Here is a 24,661-nt window from a genome sequence, read left to right on the forward strand (position 1 = left end):
TCTGTTCACTGATGGACTGTTCACTGGCTATTAATTAGTTGCAGTTTTTGTTTTGGTGAATTCTGGGGGGGCCTGTGTGGTGACCCATATGTAAGAGACATTCACTAAGGTGGGCTTGTGCCTTTTAAGAGCTTTTTTAAAGCTCCTTTGCTGTTATACTGTTAGGTCGGCACTCACGGCCAATCAGATTGCTCGGTCTGAGCTGAACAGTTTTCTTTCTTTCTTTCTTTCTTTTTTTCTTTCTTTCTTTCTTTCTTTCTTTCTTTCTTTCTTTCTTTCTTTCTTTCTTTCTTTCTTTCTTTCTTTCTTTCTTTCTTTCTTTCTTTTCTATTTGCACTTACAAACATACATTCTGGAATAAAATAAGTAAAAGAAGAACAGTTAAAAATGTGCAGGAAACGTCAAAAAACCCAAGGGCTTATAAGCGACCTCCCCTCTTAAACCTATATAGGATAACTACACAAACCCCCCCCCCCTACATTATGCACAAACACACATGCGCATATCCCTCTCTCATACACACAGATACATACAATACAGCATTATACAACTATTATAATGTTGGAAAAAAAAAAAATTTACACAAATACACATGGATACTATAGACTACAGGATCTGTAGTTCTTTTTTAAGCTTACTTTTAAATATATTTAAAGTGGAACATGTTTCTATTAGATTTTGTATATCATTCCACATCACTGCACCTTGATAAACAAATGAGAATTTGGCAACAGAGGTCCTACAGAAAGGAATGCGTAAGTCTTTATTTCTTCTTGTGAGACTTGAGACTTGTTTGTAAAACTGAACAGTTTTATAAAGGAGAATTCCTAGTGCTAGTGATAAAAAATGGTCTAATCTATATCTGTACTTACATAGAGCACTCTACTTGCACCCGTGTCTCTCTCCAGGTTGTCTGTTCCTCTCTCTGGGAGATTTCTCCAGGAGATTCTGCATGCTGACTCCAGTCTCCAGCACGCTCGCTCTCGCCCAGACGGTGCTACTGACACAGAGAACAGAGCTGTGGATCTGCTCCTTGGCAGGTAGCTGGTTTTGATTCAGCGTATTCTTTCCAAACCTCATTTATAATAAAACACAAGATACTTGTGCCCTAATGATAAGGATAAGCGCTCAATGAAGAAACGCAATCCCATTGCGAAATATCTATGCTACTCATAGTGGTCAAATAAAAAGGTCATATTGTGTATATATATATATGTGTGTGAGTATGTGTCCCCTAAACCTGGTTTAGGGTAAGGGGTGTAGGGGTATGGAATAGGATACGAACCCGGTTTAGGGTAAGGGGTGTAGGGGTAGGGAATAGTTTACAAACCCAGTTTAGGGTAAGGGGTGTAGATGCTACATACCCTACCACATAGCCCCCAATGGCCATGACAACCCAACGTGTAGAAGATGGATAGGCAGCTAGAGCCAGCATATCACCAGGGTTATCAAGTGGACACCTCCCTTCACTGGTGTTTCGTCAAGTTAGGCCCACGATCTCAGGAAAGCTCAACAGTTAGTTCCAGTGTCCCAGAACCACCCCCCTCCATGCTAGCTCCCACTCTTTCCATGATATTCACATGCCGAACCTCCCTATGTTATCCTATGTCAAAAATAAAACCGTTCCAATATCACAATATCACACATGAAACGGCAACAACAGGGAAGAAAAGGAATACTTCTGTACTCACAATAGCGGTTTGTTGTGTCACTTCCTTATGTCTTTGTTTTCCCCGTGTCCATTCTCTCTCTTCTTCAAGCTTGAACGGATCTTCACTGCCTCTCTGGGACGGGGATGGCTCACCCCCCGAGTCTCTCTCCGGGCACAGCAGTTTGTGTTGGGACAGTGAACTCAATGACTCACAATACGACCAGAGCCTCCTGGAGAATCTGTTCTACAAAAACCCAGTGAGTCGAGAGAGAGGAGAACATCATTCTTAATATCGGCCGTTGCTTTACATGCAACATCGATATCAGATGATCACGGCACCGCGTCGACCATCAGCCGTGATCTTTACTGGGTCTTTTGTAACGTTACATTTTATTTGCACGTCTCCCAGATGTTGGGTGACATGGAGGTGGAGGATGAGAGGGGTATGTCTTACAGCAAAAGTCAAACAAAGAAGGGCACCTCTGGTGAGGCTCAGCTGAAGCATTCTGCACCCAAAAGAGCTGGATAGTAAGTTATTCCAATCCAATCCAACTTTATTTATATAGCACGTTTAAAAACAACAAAGTTGACCAAAGTGCTTCACAATCAATCAATAATATAGTAAAAAAAAACATAGACTAATCACAATACAATGCACTACAATACAGAACTACAAACAGATTACGGCAGCAGACATTTCATGTACATTTCTTTTAATTCTCTATTATGCTGTTGTTGTTTGTTTTGTTTTTTAATCAGAAAATACACAGGATTCTAACCCGACACATTCTAACCCAACTTGACAGTTTCGGTTGAGAAGACTCTAATCAAAGCAAAACAAAAAATGGTATCATCAGTAAATGACCAGCGGCCATAATTTCCCATACGCATAAGCAAATCTGCATTGTGGTTTTCTTCCAGCCCAGACCAGGACCAAGAGCAGCCCCCAAAAGCCGGCGAGGGGCCGTCCGGGCTGAGCCTGGACCAGCTGACTGCGCTGCGTTGCACCCGACTGGCCAGAGTCTTCGTCCACTCCCTGTCTGTGCCAACGGACTCCACCACCACGACACCCAGGAAGTCCTCCGGGAAGGAGAAACCTCCTCGACCGCTCCTAAAAAAGAAATGGTTGGTGAAACATTACGATAATTATATAGATGATCTCACTTTCTTTTGTTATCATCATGACTTCTGCAGCCTGTGATTAGATAAGATAAGATATTTCTTTATTGATCCCCTTAGGGAAATTCAGGCGTTATAGTAGCATGGGGGGAGGGCCGGTACATGGGTATGGGCAGGGTAATAGTAGAAGACATAATTTAGGCAATACAATTATAGTACAGATAAGAATAAGCAGTGTACGCAATATAATAATGCATATGAGCGAGTAGGCAGTGTAATCAAAGGTGCAGATCAGTTATATTATACGTTACAATAAATATGGTCAATAACACTTAGAATATGAATATATGCTATGACTAATTATGACTACCTCCCTCTCTTCTTGTTGTAGCTCCTTCTTCGTGGAGTACGAGTTCCCCGCAGCTTCCGGTTCCGGTAGACGTGATCACGGTCAGGTCACGGCGGGAGAAGTGACGAGAATGGTCTCCAGTAAAGTCACACAGGGGGGTACGTGTTCACACGGTAGTCGGCTTTCATGAAACGAACCAGAGTCAACGAAACTATAAAAGAAGGAAGGGTCTGTGTAGCGCGTGAAGTATAGAGATGTTCAGTTCGGCCAACATTGAGTTGAATGGGATCAACGTCTCCTCGTTTATGATGTCATTTAAACAGGTTAATACCTCGGATGTCAGAATCATCTGCACTTTGTCGCGTTGTTAACTAGCTAACGTTTGATATATTGGTTGCTGTATATTTCCTCAGATATCTGGTATATTTAGAATTTTAACACAGGCCTCAATAGAACAAAGTCTGACACCAAGCAGAACACAGAACGCTGGTATTCTGACGTGATGACCCTTCCTTCTTTTATAGTTTCCTTGACCGTGGTGGGGAAACGACGGTCTTGAAAGACGTACGCACGCCTTCTCTGATAAAATTTGCAAAGATAATGTTCTGTCCTCTCTTGTGTTTTCAAAGAGGTGAAGTTCCAGCACCACTGCGTGTTTCCTTTCCTCTTCAGCGGAGTGACGATGGAGCACTGGTGGGGAAGTGACCTCACGTTTAAGATCTTCTCCCGGAAGAGCACTCAAAAGAAGGTGTGTTGAGTCGACAGGGGCCTTGTGATATGCATTACTCTTCAGTCTTCAAGAATAACAGCAGACTTTCCTTTTTTTGATTAGATTCAAATGTATTGTCATCATACAGCACAAGTAGAGTACAACGAAAAGACGTTTGGCATCCAACCAGAGTGCAAATTCCCGCATTTCACTGTATACTTGTATGCCGTGACAAATAAAACTCTTGACTTGAAATGTAACAGTAAAGTGCAACAGCACTATACAATGTACAGGTGATTACTGGGTATCTGGGTATAAAATATATAAATGAGTACTACTGAGTGTAGTGCTAATCAGATGTATGTACAGAGTTGTAATACGATATGTACAGTGATACAGGTATAAAGACAGTATGGTAATAGACAGTCATGCTGGCCAGCAGCGTAACTAGTAAGAGTAAGTAAGGGATATGTACAGATATAGATATAGTATAGATATGTAAAAGGATTATGTGCAGGTAAAATGTTGTCCTAAAATGTTCCAAAAAATATGAACCATGTTAGGCTCATCAGAATAAGCCCTTAAATGCTGATGACTTTGCTTCCTGTTGCTGTAGCCTGTACCTGTCGGCAAGGCGGTCTACCCACTGCGTCATCTGCTTCAGAGGGAGCAGTTGAGCCACTCTGTCGTCCTGCCTGTATGGACTATGGAGGGAACCAGTGAAAGCCAAGACATCGGCCCCCTCAAGGTGAAACAATTTGCACAGTAATTTCCCGGGCTCTGTCCCAATATCTGTACCCAAGTGGCTTTCTTGGAAGCATTGTTTGAATATTTTCTTTAGAAAAATACTTAGGCCGGAATCCACTGAGGCTTTGCACGCTTTTTCCGAAGCAAAGCCGGCGCATCTCGCTCTCAAATGAATGAAATTAGGTTGCTCATGCGTAAACATAGGCTTTGCGTCCGTGCAATTGGCGTATATTTAAATGAGGTAACATGGGCGGAAAATCTCCCCTTTCTATGTAAATGACCCTCTAAACAGGTGATCATGGCAGCAGTAATTGTAGCAGAGAGGCATGACCGTGAAAGATATTATCGAATATCTCGAAGGACAATATCAAATCAAGCGCATGCAGCGATACCATGCAATCGTACTCATTATTTAAATATCGTTATACAGTATAACGTTGTGGGCCTTGGGGTTATGCTCGTATATAAACAGAATCTAACTTGTTCGAGAAATATAAAGCCGAGTGCCAATAGCGTAACGCGTGATTTAGAAATAAGGCTATAGCACTGACATTTCAAATGATTGGTTCTGAGATGATGATCAATACAGTAAACATTTATTTCTGATATAGGTGCTGATCAGCAGTAATGCAATATCATGATTATTATTATTCTGAAGTTATTATTATTATTATTATTAAATTAAAAATGAATTAATAATGAATTAATAAGAACTCCTCTCCTTCACCTAACTATGAAATCAAATATAGGCCAGGGCTTTACAACTTAATAAAGAGATTGAATACAATTAAATGGGATATAAACGGAATATAGCCCAATATGATTATAATATTATTTCATTGTATATGGTATACATTTAATATATATTCTTTATTAAGTTGTAAAGCCCTGGCCTATATCTGATTTCATAATTAGATTATAGTGAAGGAGACGAGTTCTTATTAATTAATAATTAATAAATTTTTAATTTAATAATAATAATAATAACTTCAGAATAATAATAATAATAATCATGACATTGCATTACTGCTGATCAGCACCTATATCAGAAATAAATGTTTACTGTATTGATCATCATCTCAGAAGCAAGCATTTGAAATGTCAGATAGCCTTATTTCTAAATCACGCGTTGCTAATGCTATTGGCACTCTTTCTCGAACAAGTTAGATACTGTTCATAACTCATAAGATCTATTTTCTTTAGTATTCCGTTCATTTTGTATTTTATTTTGTTTACTTCGTAATGTATAGAGGAGTGCAAAAGAATATACGGTAATCTTTATTGTCATTGTTGGTCCAACGAAATTAAGTTTAGAGCATCACCACATACAAACATACTGAATATAGCATGTATAAATAATAACATCAATAATATAATATCAATGTCCCAAGTGCAATAGTGCTAGTGCAAATGAATAGTATGACAGGCCAGTTGAATTAATGGATGGAGTGGGGGGGGGACAACAGTCAGATTTTGGTGGGACAGATAGATAATGTCAATTCTTTAATTACAATAACTGGTCTTCACCGAATAGATAAAGGTTAAATATAGATTAGAATACAGAATTAGATCTCTCCACATTCGAAGGAATGGCATGTGTTGTTTGCCTTCTTGGTTTTAACTGCAAGTTTCTTTTTACTGCTTTCCATCTTGATTTCTTGATTTCTAATTTATTTTCTTTTTTTGGACAGCGCACTAAACTTGACAGCACGCTACATTTCGACACACACATTTCTGCCAAGAGCGCTGTCAGGGGGGCAGAGTGCGGACTGCTCGCAAGCTACACATATTGGGCGTGTCTGCACTGGTATCGAGCAATGTGCTCTAGTGCAGGGGTTCCCAAAGTTGGGGTCGCGACCCCCAGGTGGGTCACGAGCCGGCGGTCGCCAGATGATTAAAAAAATTAAAAATAAGTCCACACAAAAAATATATATAATTTTTTTTTTATGCAGTCAGGCCACTGAACTTAGAAGCAGGCCAGGCCAGTGTTTCTAGTTGCACCAGCGCAATAGTTAGATAACCTAGGTGGGGAACAACCAGGAGATCACTGCAACTCACACAAGTTGGAGAACTATCTCTCTCTCTCTCTCTCTCTCTCTCGCTCTCACACACACACACAAAGGGAGCCGCATGTGATTGGTGGAGGCGGGACCCTTACAAAAAACTGCTAATCATTGACACATGCTAGCCTGTAATAATCCCCCCAGAAAAATGTACTTTGCATTTGATATATTGCAAATATATGCCATCACACACACTGGCATTTAAAGGGTTAGAATTATAAAATGAATATGTGGTGTTATGATCAGGGCTGAAGTTGAATAAAAGATTGTATTTATCAATTACAAAAAACCGAAAATCCATAAAAATCTGTGTTGTTGCTAATCATACATACCGGTATGCTAGCTCCAATGCTTATTAGTGTGTGTGTGTTTGAACGTTTGTATGTTTCAACCATACATTTCCATTAATAATAATAAAATAATGTATTATTTAAAAAAGAAAATGTTTTTTTACCTTCTATAATAGTGGGGGTCACGGCTCTCTGACACCGTTATTTGGGGGTCGCGCCCTGAAAAGTTTGTGAACCCCTGCTCTAGTGGATAGCTCGCAGACGCAGAGCAGGCTCCATGAATGCAATTTGCTTCGCGCAATCCATTCTCTGTGGATTCCGCCCTTAATAGGGTGCAAAAGATGAAGAAGAAGACACATTTGTATTGAAACGTTAGTGATTTTTTTGGCACCTTATTCAATATCTTTCTAAAGATGATTCATATGCTCCAGTACCTTCTCTCTCTTTGATGACTCCAAATCTAAGCACCACCGGTCCTCACCTGAACAGGTTTGGCGCGCTAACTCTCACATATAAATTAAAATGTTCCGTTTCCACCAGGTGTCATTGGAACTCGCCGCGGACAACAAAGATTTCTCTGCCAAAAGCGAGTTAAGTGTAAATGCCAGAACCCCGTCGCACACCGTAGCCAGTCCACAGAGGGGGCCCCGCCCCAGACCTCAGCACGGCGATGACGACGCAGGCAGAGAGGACTCGTCATCCGGCCCTGCGCCAGACTCGGCGTTGGCTGTCGGGTCTGTACAGAGGGCTTCCCAAGGACCCTCTCTTCTCCCCAGCCTCCACACGTCTCCTCACAGACCGTGCCAACGGGTGGAGGAAGAGGACTATCAGGTTCTCCTGCATGCCTTGCTCATGGTGCTGGATGGGAAGGACTTGAACTGTTGGCCCGCGCAGCCTCCTAACCTCTACCTGAACTGTAAGCTCTTTGGGTCTGATGAGACTGCGAGGTCCGTCATGAGCTGGGGTCAGACCAACCCTTCTTTCAGCTTCGTTCAGGTAAGCCGGAAGAAATGATCAGAATTATAGTCAAACAGTTTCAACTGGTGGGTTATGAAAGCATCAATTGTACAGACGATTCTCCTATGTGCTTGTTAGAACACAAAGTCTTAACCCTTTCACTACCACACTACGGTTACCCGTCTGTACTGTGGTAGTGAAAGGTTAACCTTCTGTAGTGTGGTAGTGAAAGGTTAACCATCTGTAGTGTGTTAGTGAAAGGTTAACCGTCTGTAGTGTGGTAGTGAAGGGTTAATCTGTAGTGTGATAGTGAAAGCATTAACCCTTTGTAGTGCAGTAGTGAAAGTTATTATAATTCTTTCCCCATTCATCAGGTGACTCCCGTGGCTTTAACCACTAAGCTGTTGGAGCGGCTGAAGAACAACGTGATGGTGATCGAGGTGTGGCAGAGGTCTGGAAGCCCGGCGCAGGATAGGCTCCTCGGCCTGGTTAAACTACCCCTTCACCAGTTCTACATGTCCTTTAGGTGAGCGCGGTTCATCCCGGGTCTGTGACTCTGCTCGCGGGTTTGTGTGGTAGCGGCGGGAGATCTAACAGGAGATCTTGTCGATTCTTTCCAGAGATCCAAAGATCACACATCTTCTGCTCCAGGCACAGTACCCTGTGGTAGGAGTGGACTGCTACATGCCAGTCGTTGATGTGTTCTCAGGTGGTTGCAAGGGAGCCCTCAGGGTCCTTTTGGCCATGGGCCAGTCGGGGCAAATAGTAGCCCTCCAGCGTATGAGGAATGAAGAAATTGGCTCTGTGTCGCATCTTCCAAGACCAACCAATCTGCTTGATCATCAACCATATTCTGCAAAGAAGGTTATTATATTGTTATGATTTTTTAAATTTCTATTATTATTATGATTTTCTTTTACATTATGCTACATTATTTGTGTGATTCCTCTGTGTCAGACATACTGTACAACTAAGCATTTACAGGTATATAGAGATTCATTTTTTATTGACTTTTATTTTCTTAAATTACCCTACACAGCAAACCATGGTAGAACACCGAAATCGTTGTTTTAGCTGGGTATTCATCACAGAGTTGGTTAGCACAAAAGTGGGCATTCTGAGTTCCCTTGCATGAAACTATGGCTGGGTGATATATATGACACAAATTCACATCACGATACTCATCTGGAGTTCTTTTCAAGATCAACATATATCACAATGTCTGTTCACGTTTGTGAAATCTAAACAGATCAAAATTCCCAAGCAACACTGTAGTATAGTAGTATATAGAACAACCTTTATTGTTAGACCAGCGCCGTTTGGCTTGTGGCCTTCGTCAGAGTCACCATGAAACACATTACAAACAACATTTAAGCAGAAATAAGATCAAAAAGGTAAAAAAAAGGATATAATAATAACATATAAAAGAAAACCAATCATATACTTTATATTTTATACACACAAATCAGCCTTTGGGGCATCTAGAAAAGTCGGTTGGGTATATATGGTCATGTGGCTTCAGGGCAATCGTTATCCCAGACCGGTAGGTAGAGAGGCAGGGGGAGGGTCCAGTAAGACGTGGGTGACAACATATTCAGTCCATAATCTGGAAAAGTGCAACTACGTGATGGTACTTGTACTTGAGTTTGTACAGAAGAGGCCTGAACACAAAATGTGCCTGTTTGATGTGGCAAACTGTCAACACACTTTAAAACGTGTTTTATATAGTGCTATATATAGAGAGAGCAGGAAGAGCAACGAGATACATCATAGAAAACACTATAAAACCACATCAATGAGAGATATTTAAGAACCACTATAAAAACTCATTAATTTAGAAGTCCTCGCCCCATGCCCCCTGGGAATAAACTTTTGAAATGGAAAATACAAAATGCTTTTCTCTTTTCCTCTGACAGGGTTACAGCAACCATTATATAAACCAATAAATAGATTTTTAAATCTATAAATAGACTTTCAATGAGACTATAAAAGAAGGAAGGGTCATCACGTCACTGTGTGTGCAGCGTGTGAAAAAAGCGTGGAAACGTTCAGCTGACATTGAGTTGAATGCAATCGCCATCTCCTCACTGATGACCTGTAATTTAAATGGGTTATTATCTCGGGTGTCAGAATGTCATCTGCAATTTGTTGCATTGTTAACTATGGTGTCTTTTCTCCAGGTGAGCACCAGTCATGCAGAGGCCATGAGAGAGCATGTCTTTGTGGTGAGAGTGGAGAAGGCCAGAGGGCTGACACCATTACAGTCCACAGTCTGGGGGGAGGCGGACTGCTACGTACAGTACACCTTCCCCTCTCAGGAGGGAGATCCCGCTTCAACGCTGGACTCAGACCTCATAGAGAGCAGTAAGACAATCCTATTGAGTAGTGTACATTTCTTAAACTTTGATCTAGTTTATTCATTCATTCTTTCATTCATTCATTGAATCTTTATTTCAACCTGAGAATTCATTGAGGGCAAGCCCTCATTTTCAATGACACTGAACATACATACATAACAACTACGGTACATAAATATACAATAAATGCAAAACATAATAGAGTACTGTATGTACAATCAATTAAAACAACTGCATTGTTATGGTGGTGTGGTTGGTGATTACGGATTTAAACTGACCAAAGGATACCAAAATATTGAGTTTTAGAGTTTGTTGTATGATGTTCTACGTGTCAGGAGCACAGAAGCTAAAAGCAGAGTCCCCCAAGTTCAGTAGAAACTCTAGGTGTGAGCCAAATATTGACCATGGGGTCCAGATGTCTTTATATGGCTTTATATATTAGAAACAGATGCCAAAGCAACTTATTTAGTCTATTATTTTGTATTTCATTCCCTCTTGTCTTATCCTAATCCATATCTCTTCCTCCACCAGGTGTGGACCTGAAGACGTTTCGTACCAGCAACACCCTCTGTGTCCCTGACCCCGTGTTCGGACACAGTGAAAGCCATGCTCTCCTGGCTCCTGAAGGAGTCCCCGTCCAGAGGCTGCTCCTCAGCTCCCTCTCCAGCCAGGGCCTGGCCGGCGGAGGAGGCGTCCAGTTTGAAGTGTGGTGCAGGTCAGTGCTTCGTCACCGGGGAGTCGGTCCGTTACAAAGGGGGCACGCACTCCAAGCGGGCACAGCGCTCAGTCATAGCCTTGGCTTAAAGGAACAGGCCAATATTTTGGGAAATTTGCTTATCGTCTTCTCCAGAGAGAGACAAGAAGATGGATACCAGTTTCCTCTCTGTGCGTTCAGTAGAAAGCTATCTGGCTGCACGTTAGCCTAGCTTAGTACAATGAATGGAAGCGGACAGTGCCTGTTAGCCTTCGGGAGAGGTGTTAGTTGGACAATACCTAGGCTAACTGGCACAGTCCACTTCCATTCATTGTGCTAAGCTAGGCTAACATGCAGCCAGATAGCTTTCTACTGAACGTACAGTGAGGAAACTGGTATCTATCTTCTCTAGTCTAGGCATCATAGCCCAGCTTGATTCTTGACCCATGCTGCCACCTAGAGGCATTCGTGAGGTATTTTCACAGCTCTTATTATGGCTCAGTTAGGTAGTCTGTCATCTTGCCGGCCACACCTCTGCCTCTCCCCAAGAGGTCTGGGGAAATAATACATTTTTAAACTATGTAACTGTGCCGTCTGGAGCCATTGTTAGCCATTTGTTTGGCTCTGTGTTCAAATGCCATTTTGAACAATGAACCTCACACACACATTTATGCTCCCCGAAGAGGCATCTCTGCTCCGCTCCGCCCAAGCCGGATTTGACTGGCTTGACTTGTGGAGCTGCCCAACAGTGTCTCCACACCTTTCTAACAAATCTTTGCGATCGGCAAGTTGGCAAACGACAATTCCTCAGAACGGTGTGTTCACACTACAAGCTCCAAAGCAACAGGCAAACATTTTCAATGGATGTCGGCAACATGAAGCCACAGACGCATCTCAACTATGAGAGATGAGCTCATAAAGACACAGTGAGGCATACTGTAAGAGAAACGGACGGATCCCTGTACCTTTTCAACTAAACTTCTATTTAAATATCATAATAATGCCAAAGAATTAAGCTAGCTGGTTGCTGTCAATTGTCGGAGCATTTGCCTGCAAGATCATTTCAACACAACGAAAAAATATCTGGTTAGATTAGACGTTAGTTGATCAATTCATGTTATGGTGAATATTTTATGGTTGTGATCTCATAACATTCAGTAGTATTTCAGAAAGTGGTGTTGTCTAGCAGGGGGCACTCTGTCCTCTGGACTTGTCAGTAACAATGCCCCTGTTACGATGATAGGGACACCATACACCTGCGAGTGCTGTCCTTCGGATGAGACACTAAACCAAGGTCCTGACTGAATTTGGTCGTTAAAGAACCCAGGACGCCTATCGTAAAGAGTAGGGGTTTTCCCAACGTTCCTGGCCAAATTCCCATTCAGGTCTCTGACATCAAGGCCACCTAATCATCCCTTCCCATTCAACGGCAGCCATGAGAAAAGTTGGGTTAACTCGCCAACCGTTCAGCGCCATCACCCGGAGAAAACTTGGGTTTTAATCGTTATTTCTTTTATTAGCTATATCCATTCATTTTCATCCATCCAGCCTGATGTTATCATTGGGAATGGGGCTGAGCTCGCAAAAGGGCAAATACCGCTGCCTACGCCTTCCAGCAGGTATTGCACTCTATTAGAAATGGTGTAGTTTCTTTTCAGGGCCGATCTGAGCCGTGCAGGCGGGGTTTAAATACTCAGACAAGGCAGGCCTTTACAACGATGGCATGGTACACTAATCCCGCCCGCCCGTTCATGTGTAACGCTCGGTAATGTGGGACGGACCTCCACGAGCAGTATTTCGAATGGCGATCAGATAATTGGATTATTTCTTTTGCATTACATCAGAGACAAGGTAAGAACACTATATATAAAATCTTGCGTTGATCTGATATTTCTTTCTACCGCGATCGACGCTGTGTGTGTGTGTGGCTGTTTACCGTTGAGTGGGAGGAGGTGGCGGGGGAGCCCTGCGCTACGAGGCCCATTTCATTCTTGCATGAGGAAGGATAATAATGATAATCTAGCGTTGATTTCAGGAAGATTCGATAATCAGGCGAAAAATTACGTGTTTAGTGTATTCCACTAAAGGGCTATTATCGCGTCTTTTCCTGGGATTACTAAGAATCACAAACTATATTCATATTCAAAACGGAAATGTACGGATGAAAAAACAATCCGTTTTGTACATGTTTACTGGAAGCAACTCACTGACAATCGACGGGTGTATTAGACCCATAGCTATAATATAAGATATATTTTAAGCACTCGCAAATCTCGCAGTCCCCCCATTGATTAAAGCGATGGCGTACTAGCGCCCTCTGGCGCATTAAGCGATGGCGCAGAATGAGTTAATTGGCTGATATCAATCCCTGTCTCCTGAGCCGTTCAGCCATTGTGTAGTGTGATGTGTGCCTGGTGCCAGTGTATGGCAGCCATTGAGCCTGCATAGCCCAAGGTTGGGTGCTACAGTGGTGGTGAAGGAGGCAATTTCCACCCTACGTTGTAAAGCGCTTTGAGTCTGAGAAAAGCGCTATATAAATGTAATGAATTATTAATATTATTATTATTAGGATTTCTCTTCTACTAGTAATCTCATACCAGTCATACTGATTAACGACCACGGCACTCAGGCGACACTTCATGGGCGACTCTGCTTCTTGTAGCTTTGTAGCCCCGTCGTCTGAACACTACCTCATAACAGGTGGAAACCCCCAAGCTGCAAACAAAACATCTGTTTATGAAGATATTTCCACTTTTGAAATGCAGGTTTGGCCAAAAAGTGAAAACACAGATCATCACAGTGTATTCTCCACTTGTATCACTCTACCACAGCGTACTGGGTTGTGTCGTTCTATGAAATAATCACTTTTCGTATTGGATTCATGAACAAGGTTCCCATGCACTTGCAGGTATTATTATCCCAATGTGCGAGAGCAGCTTGTGGCCAGAGGGATGCTTCCACTGTCCAAGCTGTGTGCCATGGTGACCATGCAGAGACAGCAGCCCACTGGGCCTCAGATCTTCTCCCTGCCTCTGGTACCCAGGACCGACAGTCCCTCAGGACAGCAGCCTCTGCCATCAGGTACCTTTTTATATATATATATATTATATTAGGGATGTCCGATATTATCGGCCTACCGATATTATCGGCCGATATCGGCATTAACACTTTGATCGCCATGGGTTAAATTCATAATTTACCATCCCTCGCCAGCTCTATTTGTCTATGGAGAAGTTCCCCTTCTTTGCAGGGCTATAACTTTTTAAATTCTATTGCTACATTGCCATTATTATGGCCCATTCAATGTCCTATATGTATTGTTCAGGGTGTAGCAACGTTAAACTTTTTCATTCACATATTCATACTAAAATATGGTCTAAAGTATAAGTATGTTTTTATCGTTTTCTGCAGCTTTCTTCAGAACGTGATTTATAGCCCTAAATGCATTATATTGATGATGTTTGGTAGCGATCAGCGCGAGATGAAAAATTTCAACTGGACGTACTTCTAGAATGATCTACGTATGATCTGATGATGACCGGATGGGCGGGGGATCGTTTATAATTCCGTGGGCAACGTTAGATGATTCATCCAGAGTGGGTCATATGTTCATCATAGCAGTTTATATTGAACACGTTAGAATATAACGCTGAATCTTACCGTATGTTCCTCACGCCGTTGGACGATCAGCGTGGAGTAGACCGTTTTCGATTATGGGATGTAGAAATGCCCGATCCATTTCCAGGTTGTATAATAGTATATACGTCCAAATAACGTTGTTTATTGAGTTAGGGCGAGCAATCTATTATCCAGTGTTTCAAGATGGAGTCGCGGGAGCTATAGAGAGTGGCCGGACCACATTTGCATGAGTACTACTGGTTCAAAGGTTAATATCCGGTTGGCGATCTGCCGATCGGCCACCAGATGGCGCTCTTGAACCGCTAGAGAGTTGAGAGGAGATCACACTTGTGTCTCAGGGCCCCGGAAAGGAAATATGATTTCGATGACAGATTTTTGAAATATTGACATCAAAGACGAGTTAAGGCGTCCTCGGCGGTTAAAGTGTTAAAATGTGATATCGGAAAATATCGGTATCGGTTTAAAAAAATAATAATAATAATAATTTTTTATTTTATTTTTTTACATTTCTATAACCTTTATTTACCCAGGCAAGCAAGTAAGAACAAATACTGATTTTATTTATTGTCAAAAGTATGCATAATGTTATGTTAATTCCACAACAAGAGATATGTAATGTTAATTACCTGAAATTATTAAATTTTTTGGGGGGGAAACCCTGCATATATCGGTATCGGTTGATATCAGTATCGGAAATTAAGAGTTGGACAATATCGGTATATCGGTATCGGTAAAAAAGCCGATATCGAGCATCCCTATTATATATATTGTTTATTAAAAATAAATAAATACATATTTAACCAGTCAGGTCAATTAAGAACAAATTCTTAATTTCAGTGACGACCTGGTGAGAGGACAAATTAAAGGTAACAGGGAAAGGGGACAAAAAATATTGAAACGAGACAGAGGGTACATACATCACAGAGGTAAGGGAAATAATTAAAACACATCAAACAAACAAAACCAAATAAAATGACATACATTATACATGATACATACACGATGCACAACAGTCAAATTACAGTTAAAACGGCTGGGTGTTGTAAGGTGTGTAATATATAGAGAGGAGAAGGGGAATCAACATGTGCAACCGTCAGCTAGGGACTGTTGCAGTTTCTGCTTAAACACTTGAAATGACGGAAGTGATGAAAGTTTAAGGGAGTTTTGGAGAGAGTTCCAGTCATTTTCTGCAGCAACAAAAGGAAATCTAGCTAAAGACAGTGCGGGTATTGGGAATAAATAGAGTAACGAGATCACTGGACCTCAGGTGGTACCGTTTGATTTGATTTTAAATCTTTATTTCGAACATGCAAATAAATACAAACAATATAAAATCAAAACAAATCATTGATCTCAAGAAATTAAATGGAAAAAAAATAAACAAAAGCAAAACACAACTCAATTTATATGTTCGAAAAGGAGTAGGAAGAAGTATACATTTATTTAATCCTACACCTTTTTTCCACTACTCAAATGAGTGTACTAATTTAAAACCTTACAAAACAAATATATATATATGCAAAACAAAAAACTAAAATGATATATGTAAAACATGAAAGAAATAAAATATAAATGTAAACCGAATTGAATTGAATTGAATTGAATTGAATTGTCTCATATTTGGACCACATTCAGACTGTTCCACATATTGAAATGCAGTGTCTTCTCCTGGTAGTGTGTACACTAAGAACTTTTAAATTGAGTTCTGTTTCGTATTCGCTCTCGCTCGGCATCGCTCTCTGCACTATCTCGCATATGTGCACGCGCACTGAATAAAGACCACAAATGTACCTTTAATCCCAATATTCGTCTGACCACACCCCTATCAGCTTACCCATATAAGCAGGGGTGGGGCCACCCACTCGCCTCCTTCTCGCTTTCACCACAAGGAAGAAGTGCCTCGGTAGATCCCCACACTTGACACCATGCTGGAAGAAAGGATTAGGAGCAGCTTTGGGAAACAAGGATACGTTGACATCATATCTTTATTTTCTCTCTCACTATTTTCGAGAAAATACGGCGATATTGTCTTCGTACTGGAGTGTCTGGAAGATGATGATCATTCTAAAAATCCTCCACTGGTTTTCGTATTGGGAGTTCGTGCCGCTACATGCTTTTCCAACTGCAGTCCTTGCTGTGTGCTGGTTGCGGTAAAGGCACAGCTGGGCTGTAGGACGCGCCGCGGTTGTGAGACGCGGTGGGTTCCTGGTTCTGGTGAGTTATGTTTGCTGGCAGGCTTCACTTGTCTGTTAGTGCTATGGGGGCTACTTGACGATGTTTATGAAAACCGGCCCCAGGCTAGGGTCCTTTGTTCAGTCTCCTAGACGACAGAAGACCTTGGTCTGAAGCCATTTTAGTTTAACTAGTGGGCCGCGACCATTAACACTGGTGATCCCTGTGTGTTCTGGACGAGTGGGTATCTCTCTGTCCCGTGTTAAGCCCCTTCTTTCATATCCAAATGAGAGTATTCCTTCACGAGGAGATATGTGCATGGATGTGCGATAGCGGCAGATCCATGTTCAAGTCAGCTACACAGGCCAGTTTGGTATTGTGCTGATTCCGTCGGGTGTTGGTAAAATCAGCAGGCTGTGTTCCTACGGTGTCTGTGACTGCACTTCGCTGATCTACGTTCCGGGTAGGACAAGGTTTGACCAGACCTTATAACACGTCTTCTGGTTTTACCTTTCTAAATGTTTTGTGAATAACGATGTTTTCCCAAAACGTGTGTTGCTGCAATGCATTTAGGATACGACGCGAGTTATGTGTGAACTGTCTTTGTCACTGGCAGTTAGCTTCTCCGTGCAAATCGGCTTGTTACAGAAAATGATCTGGTTGTTGTGTGAGAAACATCATGTGTGTTTATATGTACTGTGTACTCACAACTAAGGTAACTAACCTATGAAGCTATGCTTAGTGACAAGTGAGTAAAAGAATGTTCTTTTCTCAGCCTGTGATGACAATGAACAGTTTCACATATTAACAGGTTTTCCTGTTTTAACTGGCCGTATTAAGGGTAAAATAAGAGGATTGTGTTTCCCCCCGGTTCCCTGGGGACTTTTTCATCCTCCTATCAGACATGTTGCACTACATTGTGTCTTTTGTGTGGTAGGGATGCGATGTAACCCTTAGCTTGATTGCTGAGGTTGTGCTAAAACTGCTGGAGAAACTTTATTTTCCTGAAAGAAAAGATTGTTTGGTCGCTGTCGTGTGTGCTTAGCAAGGCCTGTGGCCGATACTAATCGAGAATTATGTATTCTCTCATTATGAAAAACGGCGTTCCTCTGTAGAGTGTTTTTGCCATTTTTTGTAGGTGATGATGGGTTGTGTGTGTCATGTGACCTACAACTGGGTTGGACTGGCCACAGAAGCACATGTGTATGTTGGACCGGGGCTCTTAGAGCCCTCTCTATTCTGTGTTTTTTCCTTAGTAAAAATCAGATAGCAGGTTAGCTCATGCGCTGTGTGAAGCTGTCAAACGCTTCATAGAGCTGACTATGACTGTGTCATATTCTCTTTTTGTCATTACATCGTATCATGGGTGTGGGGTCGTAAAGGGGTGAACTGGTAACCTTTCCTCTCCTTGTTTCTGTCGGTCAGGGGTACACCCCCTGTCCTTCAAGGTTCCCGTCACGTGGCGGTTCGGCACGTTACGGGGGGGGGGGGGGGGGGGGGGGGGGAGGTGTTTCCTGGTCCCACGGCCTGGTATATTGGGCGTGTGCACCGCAGGAATTCCCCCGCCATAGAGTACGTCACCGTGCGCGTCTCTGTTGGTAGGACTTCCGTGTGCTGTTCAGGTCCATGTGATGGATCTGTTTCAGGGGGGTGGTCAGGGCTCCTCCTCACCAAGCGCCTATTCGGGCCTTCTGTGAGTTCGGACTCTTTCTTCCATGTGAGGGAGCCTCCATCAGAGTACAGAGCCTTCCTCCTCAGATTGTCAAAGTGAGTGGACCCTCTAGAAGGTGTCCTATTCTATTGTATATGTATTCGATTCAATTCGATTATTGAGTGTGTATGGGTTCAGTGCCTCTTCCCCGGAGAGCCCTAAAACCAATTTTTTACATGGCTCAAGGTGCAATATATTCTTTTCAATCTGTACAGCTCGCGTGGGAAGTCTCTCTGGGGATCCCCGTCTCCTTCCTATGGGAGGGTGGTGGGATGTAAAAATGTGAAATTTTAGTGTAGACTGGGATACATACTGTTGATGCTTCCTTCTTTTCTATTCAAAAAGTGTTGGAGTTAGGAAGTGTCACACCCCTCTTGTCGTTCCCTGGGCGCCTTGGGGATTCAATGACAGGTCTAAATAGCCTGTTCATTGATGGGGGTGTGTCCCGACGCACGTATAGTGCTAGCTCGCTGTAAACAGGCGACTGACTGGCACGCCTTGGTTGCTTGTGGTTAAAACGGCGTTTTTATAAAGCAACTAAGATGGGGGTTTTTCCTCTTCCGACGACCAAATCCCACGACCTGGGTTGGTTTTCGACGGATTCTCGTTCATGTCTGGGGGATGATGACGGAATGGATCTGAACATATGTAGAGGGGTCTCACGCCCTTGGGGTGGGCCACCAGGCGCGGTTCGCCCGAACGTCTGGGTGGCGCCTTCTTTTCATGTTAAGATCGACACGCATATCTGTCCTTTCTCCTGGAGTAGGCATGTTAGGTTAGGGCACGGGACTGGTTCTGGTCACGCTGGTCCGGATCAGTTGAACCCGTTGTCCGCCGGGGATGCAGATCTGCTGTTCTGGTACCCTGAGGGACTTGGGCTTTTTTCAGGGGGAAAAATGCCAGGTCGGTCCGGGTGTCACAGGGTTAAGCGCTATGGAGACCCTGGTTGGGTACGTTTTTACTCAGCACTGTCGTAATGGCTTACGGCCATGCCATTCTGTACACTCTCGATCTCGTCGGATCTCGGCCGCTACACAGGTTGGTCCTGGTTAGTACTTGGTTGGGAGACCGCCTGGGAATACCAAGTACGGTGTGCTTAGGGGCTGGTTCTCCATTCTTTTTCGCTCCTCTCTCACGCATGGCGAAGAGGGGCCTGTGGGGGTGGTTTTTGACCTCCTCTGGTGACCCTGTGCTTCCCGTACCGCCAGGCCCGGTCCGAAGTAATGTTTCGTCGACCCGTAGGCCTGGGTTAACCCTTTTTTGGAAACTGAAACACTTGTACTGCGGTATAGCCGGTGTATACCCGCAGGTGTGTTTTGGAGTTTTTTCTTGAGGGGTTATAGGAACAACCACTGCATTGGGTAACACCAAGGTGGTTGATTCCCTGGTGTGTTGGAGCAGTGTCAACTCCCGGGTTCACCGTTTGAGGGTGCCCCTGCACGTTCATGACGTCTGCCAATCGTGTCAGCCTTCTCTGCCTCGACCCCTCTGGGTGGGGGTTTTTAAATGGAGGCTTGGTCATGCAACACCGCCAGCTTACGCTCCTTCCTCCGTGCAGAGAGCGATGCCGAGCGTCGCTATACTAACAGAACTTGGTTATAGTCATAACCTAACGTTCTCCCCTCAGGTTATAACCCCCCTCTCTATCAAAGAACAGTTCTTGAATGTTTCCTGGAAGTACATTACCTTTTGCTTTATACATTAATTGTGCTGTTCCACAAGATCATTTAACTTGAATGTTTTTGACTTTAAAAAAATAATATGTTTGTGCAATGTGAACTATCCTTATGGCTCTTTTTTGGAGTATAAAAAGTAGTAGTTGTTATGGGAAAGGTGCAGGGGGCCGGAGAGGTATTGAGGTGTCGGCTGTAATGTTTTGAATCTCTCCTCTGTGTTGTTCATTAGGTTTGCTAGACGTCTGCGTTCATTACAAGCACCAGCCTCTGAGACTGGGTGCTGGACAGCGGGGCGGGGCGCTCGCCTCTGGGATTGTGACACTCGTGGTTCAGGTCCACAGAGCATCCGGACTGCAGGCTGCAACAAGGTATTCTTGTCTCTCGTGTTCCTAACTGTTTTGTAGGAAAATATTGAAAACAAAATTCAGAGAAACTGCCTTTTTGTAAAATATAGCCGCAGGCTGCAAATGCATAGGGGCCCTATGTCTTCGCTTCTTTTTCAAGATTTAACCCTTTCACTACCACACTACAGAAGGTTAACCCTTTCACTACCACACTAAAGACTAGTGTGGCAGTGAAAGGGTTAACCTTCTGTAGTGTGGTAGTGAAAGGGTTAACCCTTTGTCATGTGGCAGTGAAAGGGTTAACCTTCTGTATTGTCGCAGTGAAAGGGTTAACCTTTTGGCAGTGTGGTAGTGAAATGGTTAACTCTCGTACTACCATTGAAAGTGTAAAACACTTTCCTCACACCTAAGAGATTCATTCCCTCCCTCTCCCTCGCTCGCTCAGGGCGCTGGCGGAGAAAGACGAAACGTTCCAGTACTACGTGGATGTGGGCGCCAACGCATACGTCGCCGTCCAGCTCTCCTTCCTGCCTGCGAGCGAGAGGAGGAGCACCCGCGTGGCCCCCAGGACCTTCTGCCCGGAGTTTGACCACCACACCGAGTTCCCCTGCGAGCTGCGGGAGCTGCGGAGCGGCGGGGAGACGTACAGCCTGGCCGAGCGGCTGCAGGAGGCGTCCGCGGTGTTCACCGTCTGGAACAGAGACAGTCGCAAAGGTCGCTTGTCTGAAATGAGATTATTAGATTAGATTAGACCTACTCAGACCCACTCCTATCCGAGCTCCAGGAGAGGGTCATCAAAGAGAAGCCGCCTATTCTCGTCCTTGCCCCACAATGGTGGAACGAACTTCCCACCACAGTTAGGACAGTCGAAACCCATCCAATCTTTCGCCGTCGACTAAAGACACACAATTCAATCAATATCTAAAAAAAAACACTAACCCTAACTAGCCTTACTGTCATGCATTTGTCCTAATATACTAACCTACACTGTAGCACTCAACACTTTGATGAACATTGTTACTCAGCTGATAGAGTTGTACCCTTCCTGCTGACTTGTCGTACAAAACTTGTAAGTCGCTTTGGATAAAAGCGTCAGCTAAATGACTAAATGTAAATTTGATTAGATTAGATTCAAATGTATTGTCATTATACAGCACAAGTACAGCACAACGAAAATAAGTTTGGCATCCAACCAGAGTGTAAATGTAGCAGTAAAGTGCAACAGCACTATACAACGTACAGGTGATTAAACTGGGTACAAAATATACAAATTTGTAAGATTTTATTATACTTTACAATTTTAATTTTTTTATCCAAAGCGACTTACAGATTGTGAACAACATGTCAGATTCAGATTTGTTTATTGTCACGTATTTTCAGTACCTTACAGCAAAGAAAGAGTGAAATTTGATTGTCACCAGGAGGGGTACATCTCTGGCAGCTACCGTAAGTGTCAGTGGCATTGTTCGTGAAATAGTATCCAGCCTGAGTCTTACTACACTGCATAGTAGTATAGACATATTAGCAAGATAGGTACTAGTAGTATAAGAATAGTAGCATAGTAGTAGGGTAGATAATAGTAAAAAAAATATATATATATAAATAAATTTAAAAAAGACTACCGTAAGTAAGAGGGTTAGGTTTTATTCTTATTAATTCTTTCAAATATTTCAGATATTGTTTGAAGAGGTCGACGGTGGAAAATTGGCCGTGTTTCAGCTTTGGGGGATGATGACACTCTAGTTGCCACAGTATAAAGCCACATTAAAATGCAATATGGGATTTTTATTGGCAGTTTTTGTAGACAAGTTTGACTTCTACGGAAGATGAAAGGCGTGCCTTTTTGAAAGCTGTCTTGAAGGGGAATGCCACTGAATTTCAGTGTTTAACCATAAGTAGGGAGGTCAAACGTTCTGCCGTAATGTAATCACAATGGGAGCTCCGCCTACTGCTGTTCAGAAAGCAGACATTTCAGCCACTTCCCTCACAAAAAGCCAAAGTCCCGAACCATACTTTAAAATTGGTAGATCAAACAACCACTCAAATTGTAGCCAACCCCTGTGGGCCCACAATGTCGGTTGTCGGTTGATGATTGGTTGGAGAAATACCTGTCAAAATGGCGTTGTTTTTCATTAAAATGGCTACTCCCATTAACACATTGTGCGCCAAAAACGAGTATACTTGTTATTGCCCGCCATGCGTTGTGCGCCAGAAACGAGTTAACTCGTTTTTCGGATCAATATTAAAAATTTTCGCCATGGCATTCATAATTCATCCAGCCTCCCTCCGGGACGCCTATAGCTTATTAACAGCGGAAGAGTGCTGCCGAGTGCTTCCGCGTTTTCTCTGATTGGCTGCGACACGCCCCGCGGCAGCCGCAGAGCGGAGCGGCAGAGCTTGTGGCATTATGTAGCTGTAATCCCAGATGTTTTTCATTCGACGCTTAGCTCAACTGGCAGGTTGGTGACAAGTTCGAATCCCTTCCTTCCCTTTTTTTTTTTTAACATGCATTCTTTCACCGGTTAAGTTTAGGCATGTTAACTTTAAGCATTGTTTCGGAGTTGGTTATGGTTAAGGTTAGGCATTGTTTCGGAGTTGGTTAAGGTTAGAAGGGTTAAGTTTAGGCGCTGTTAAGGAGCTGGTTAAGGTTAGAGTTTGTCTTAGAGAATGGCAATAGACAGCCTATTTCCGCGCTGCAGCGCGAGGCAATAGACAGCCTATTTCCGCGCTGCAGCTCTCTCGCGCTGCCGCGGTCACATGGGCGTCATGGCCAATCAGAGAAAACGCGGAAGCATGCGACGCACTCTTCCGCTGTTAATAAGCTACACGCCTTCGGGACTGCAGCTGGACCCTGTCTGATATTGCAACGCCTCAATACCGCCGCCTGGTGGATGTCGGGCGAGTTACACTCCAAGCCAAACCGGAAGTGGCGCTCGGTGCATCTGGGAGAATCCTCCGGTAGTAATATCTTGTAACGTGGATCAAGAGACACAATCGAGTGCATTGGGATCGCTTTCGAAACGCAATAATCAATATGATTTTGGCGTTTATTGCGTCATACAAACGGGAAATGGATCTAGCAGATCAACGTCAAATAATTGGAATATTTTTCCTCCAGTCTCATTGGCGAATGGTAAGAGGAATCTAATGTTATTTTCAGCCCGATTGTTTATTTATTTCACGGCAATCCATCTGATCAAAATATCAACCCATAGTAAAAAAAAAATAAAAAGACACTACTGACGATCAAGGAATTATAAACGACGACCCCCCCCCCCCCCCCCTTTCCTTCACGCATGATGAAGCATAATGTATACCGATCATATACATTTGAATTTTTTAATATAGCGTGTATAGGAAAGAAACGCCAATCGATAATCTATCATATGCGTCAGGGCTTATAACTCGCGTTTTAGGAATTACTGCAGAAAACCTTAAAAACATACTTATATTCACGACGGTATTAACACGACAATGTATGAATGAAAAAATATAACGTTCCCACATCCGGAACGATAGATACCCGATGTTGAATGGGCCATAGTAATGTCGATATAGCTATAATATTTAAAAAGTTATAGCCCTGCAAAGAAGGTAAACATCTCCATAGGGTTACAGCACTGGCAGACTGGGCCCAAGGATGGGTACAATGCATGGCGGACAATGTGTTAAAAAGGAGCCAACAACAAGTCTTTAACCAATTCCTCAATTCCTACTTGCCTCTGTGATCGATTATTACGGCGTGTGGTCGTTTTTCAAAGATAGCTTTCATTTAAACAGGTTTTAGAGTGTATACATATAAAAATTAAAACCTTTTACACAAATAGTGACCTGATTTCACTTTAAAATCGGTATAAATCTTTGTAATGACTTTACTAACTTGTCTTGTGCTGTTTATTGCAGTGATGGACACTCCAAAATCTAAAGACACACTGTTGGGCACAGTGAAGATTCCACTGGCTAATCTTATGCAGAAAAGAACAGGTATGTTGCATTTTCAACGATTGCATAGTATAGTTCAATGTGAGTTTTCCCTCATGATAGACAATGAAAACCATTAAAAAAAACGTTTAAGAGTATACAGATTTAGAATCAGTCCTCGGGTCACATGACCATATACACCTCACTATGACTTATGAGCCAATCTGGTCTCAGATCAGCACTCCTCCTTAATTAATAATGA

The 24,661-nt window shown here is 42.9% G+C and overlaps 1 protein-coding gene across 2 annotated transcripts in view; it reads left to right on the top strand.

Moving 5' to 3' along the window:
- c2cd3 (C2 domain containing 3 centriole elongation regulator) overlaps positions 1–24,661 on the top strand; it is an 82,326-nt gene that overhangs the window by 19,347 nt on the left and 38,318 nt on the right. For both annotated transcript variants that reach the window (XM_084320579.1, XM_084320580.1), the window contains exons 7-22: positions 909–1,040; positions 1,761–1,908; positions 2,061–2,179; positions 2,573–2,776; positions 3,162–3,277; positions 3,749–3,867; positions 4,445–4,576; positions 7,469–7,924; positions 8,260–8,411; positions 8,506–8,749; positions 10,066–10,249; positions 10,774–10,957; positions 13,845–14,017; positions 20,364–20,502; positions 20,924–21,192; positions 24,382–24,462. In XM_084320579.1, the coding sequence (XP_084176705.1) occupies positions 909–1,040; positions 1,761–1,908; positions 2,061–2,179; positions 2,573–2,776; positions 3,162–3,277; positions 3,749–3,867; positions 4,445–4,576; positions 7,469–7,924; positions 8,260–8,411; positions 8,506–8,749; positions 10,066–10,249; positions 10,774–10,957; positions 13,845–14,017; positions 20,364–20,502; positions 20,924–21,192; positions 24,382–24,462 (2,852 nt within the window). The remainder of the gene's footprint in view (positions 1–908; positions 1,041–1,760; positions 1,909–2,060; positions 2,180–2,572; positions 2,777–3,161; positions 3,278–3,748; positions 3,868–4,444; positions 4,577–7,468; positions 7,925–8,259; positions 8,412–8,505; positions 8,750–10,065; positions 10,250–10,773; positions 10,958–13,844; positions 14,018–20,363; positions 20,503–20,923; positions 21,193–24,381; positions 24,463–24,661) is intronic.

The sequence above is a fragment of the Notolepis coatsorum genome (assembly GCF_963971535.1).
Source record: "Notolepis coatsorum genome assembly, chromosome: 1".
Lineage (NCBI taxonomy): Eukaryota > Metazoa > Chordata > Actinopteri > Aulopiformes > Paralepididae > Notolepis > Notolepis coatsorum.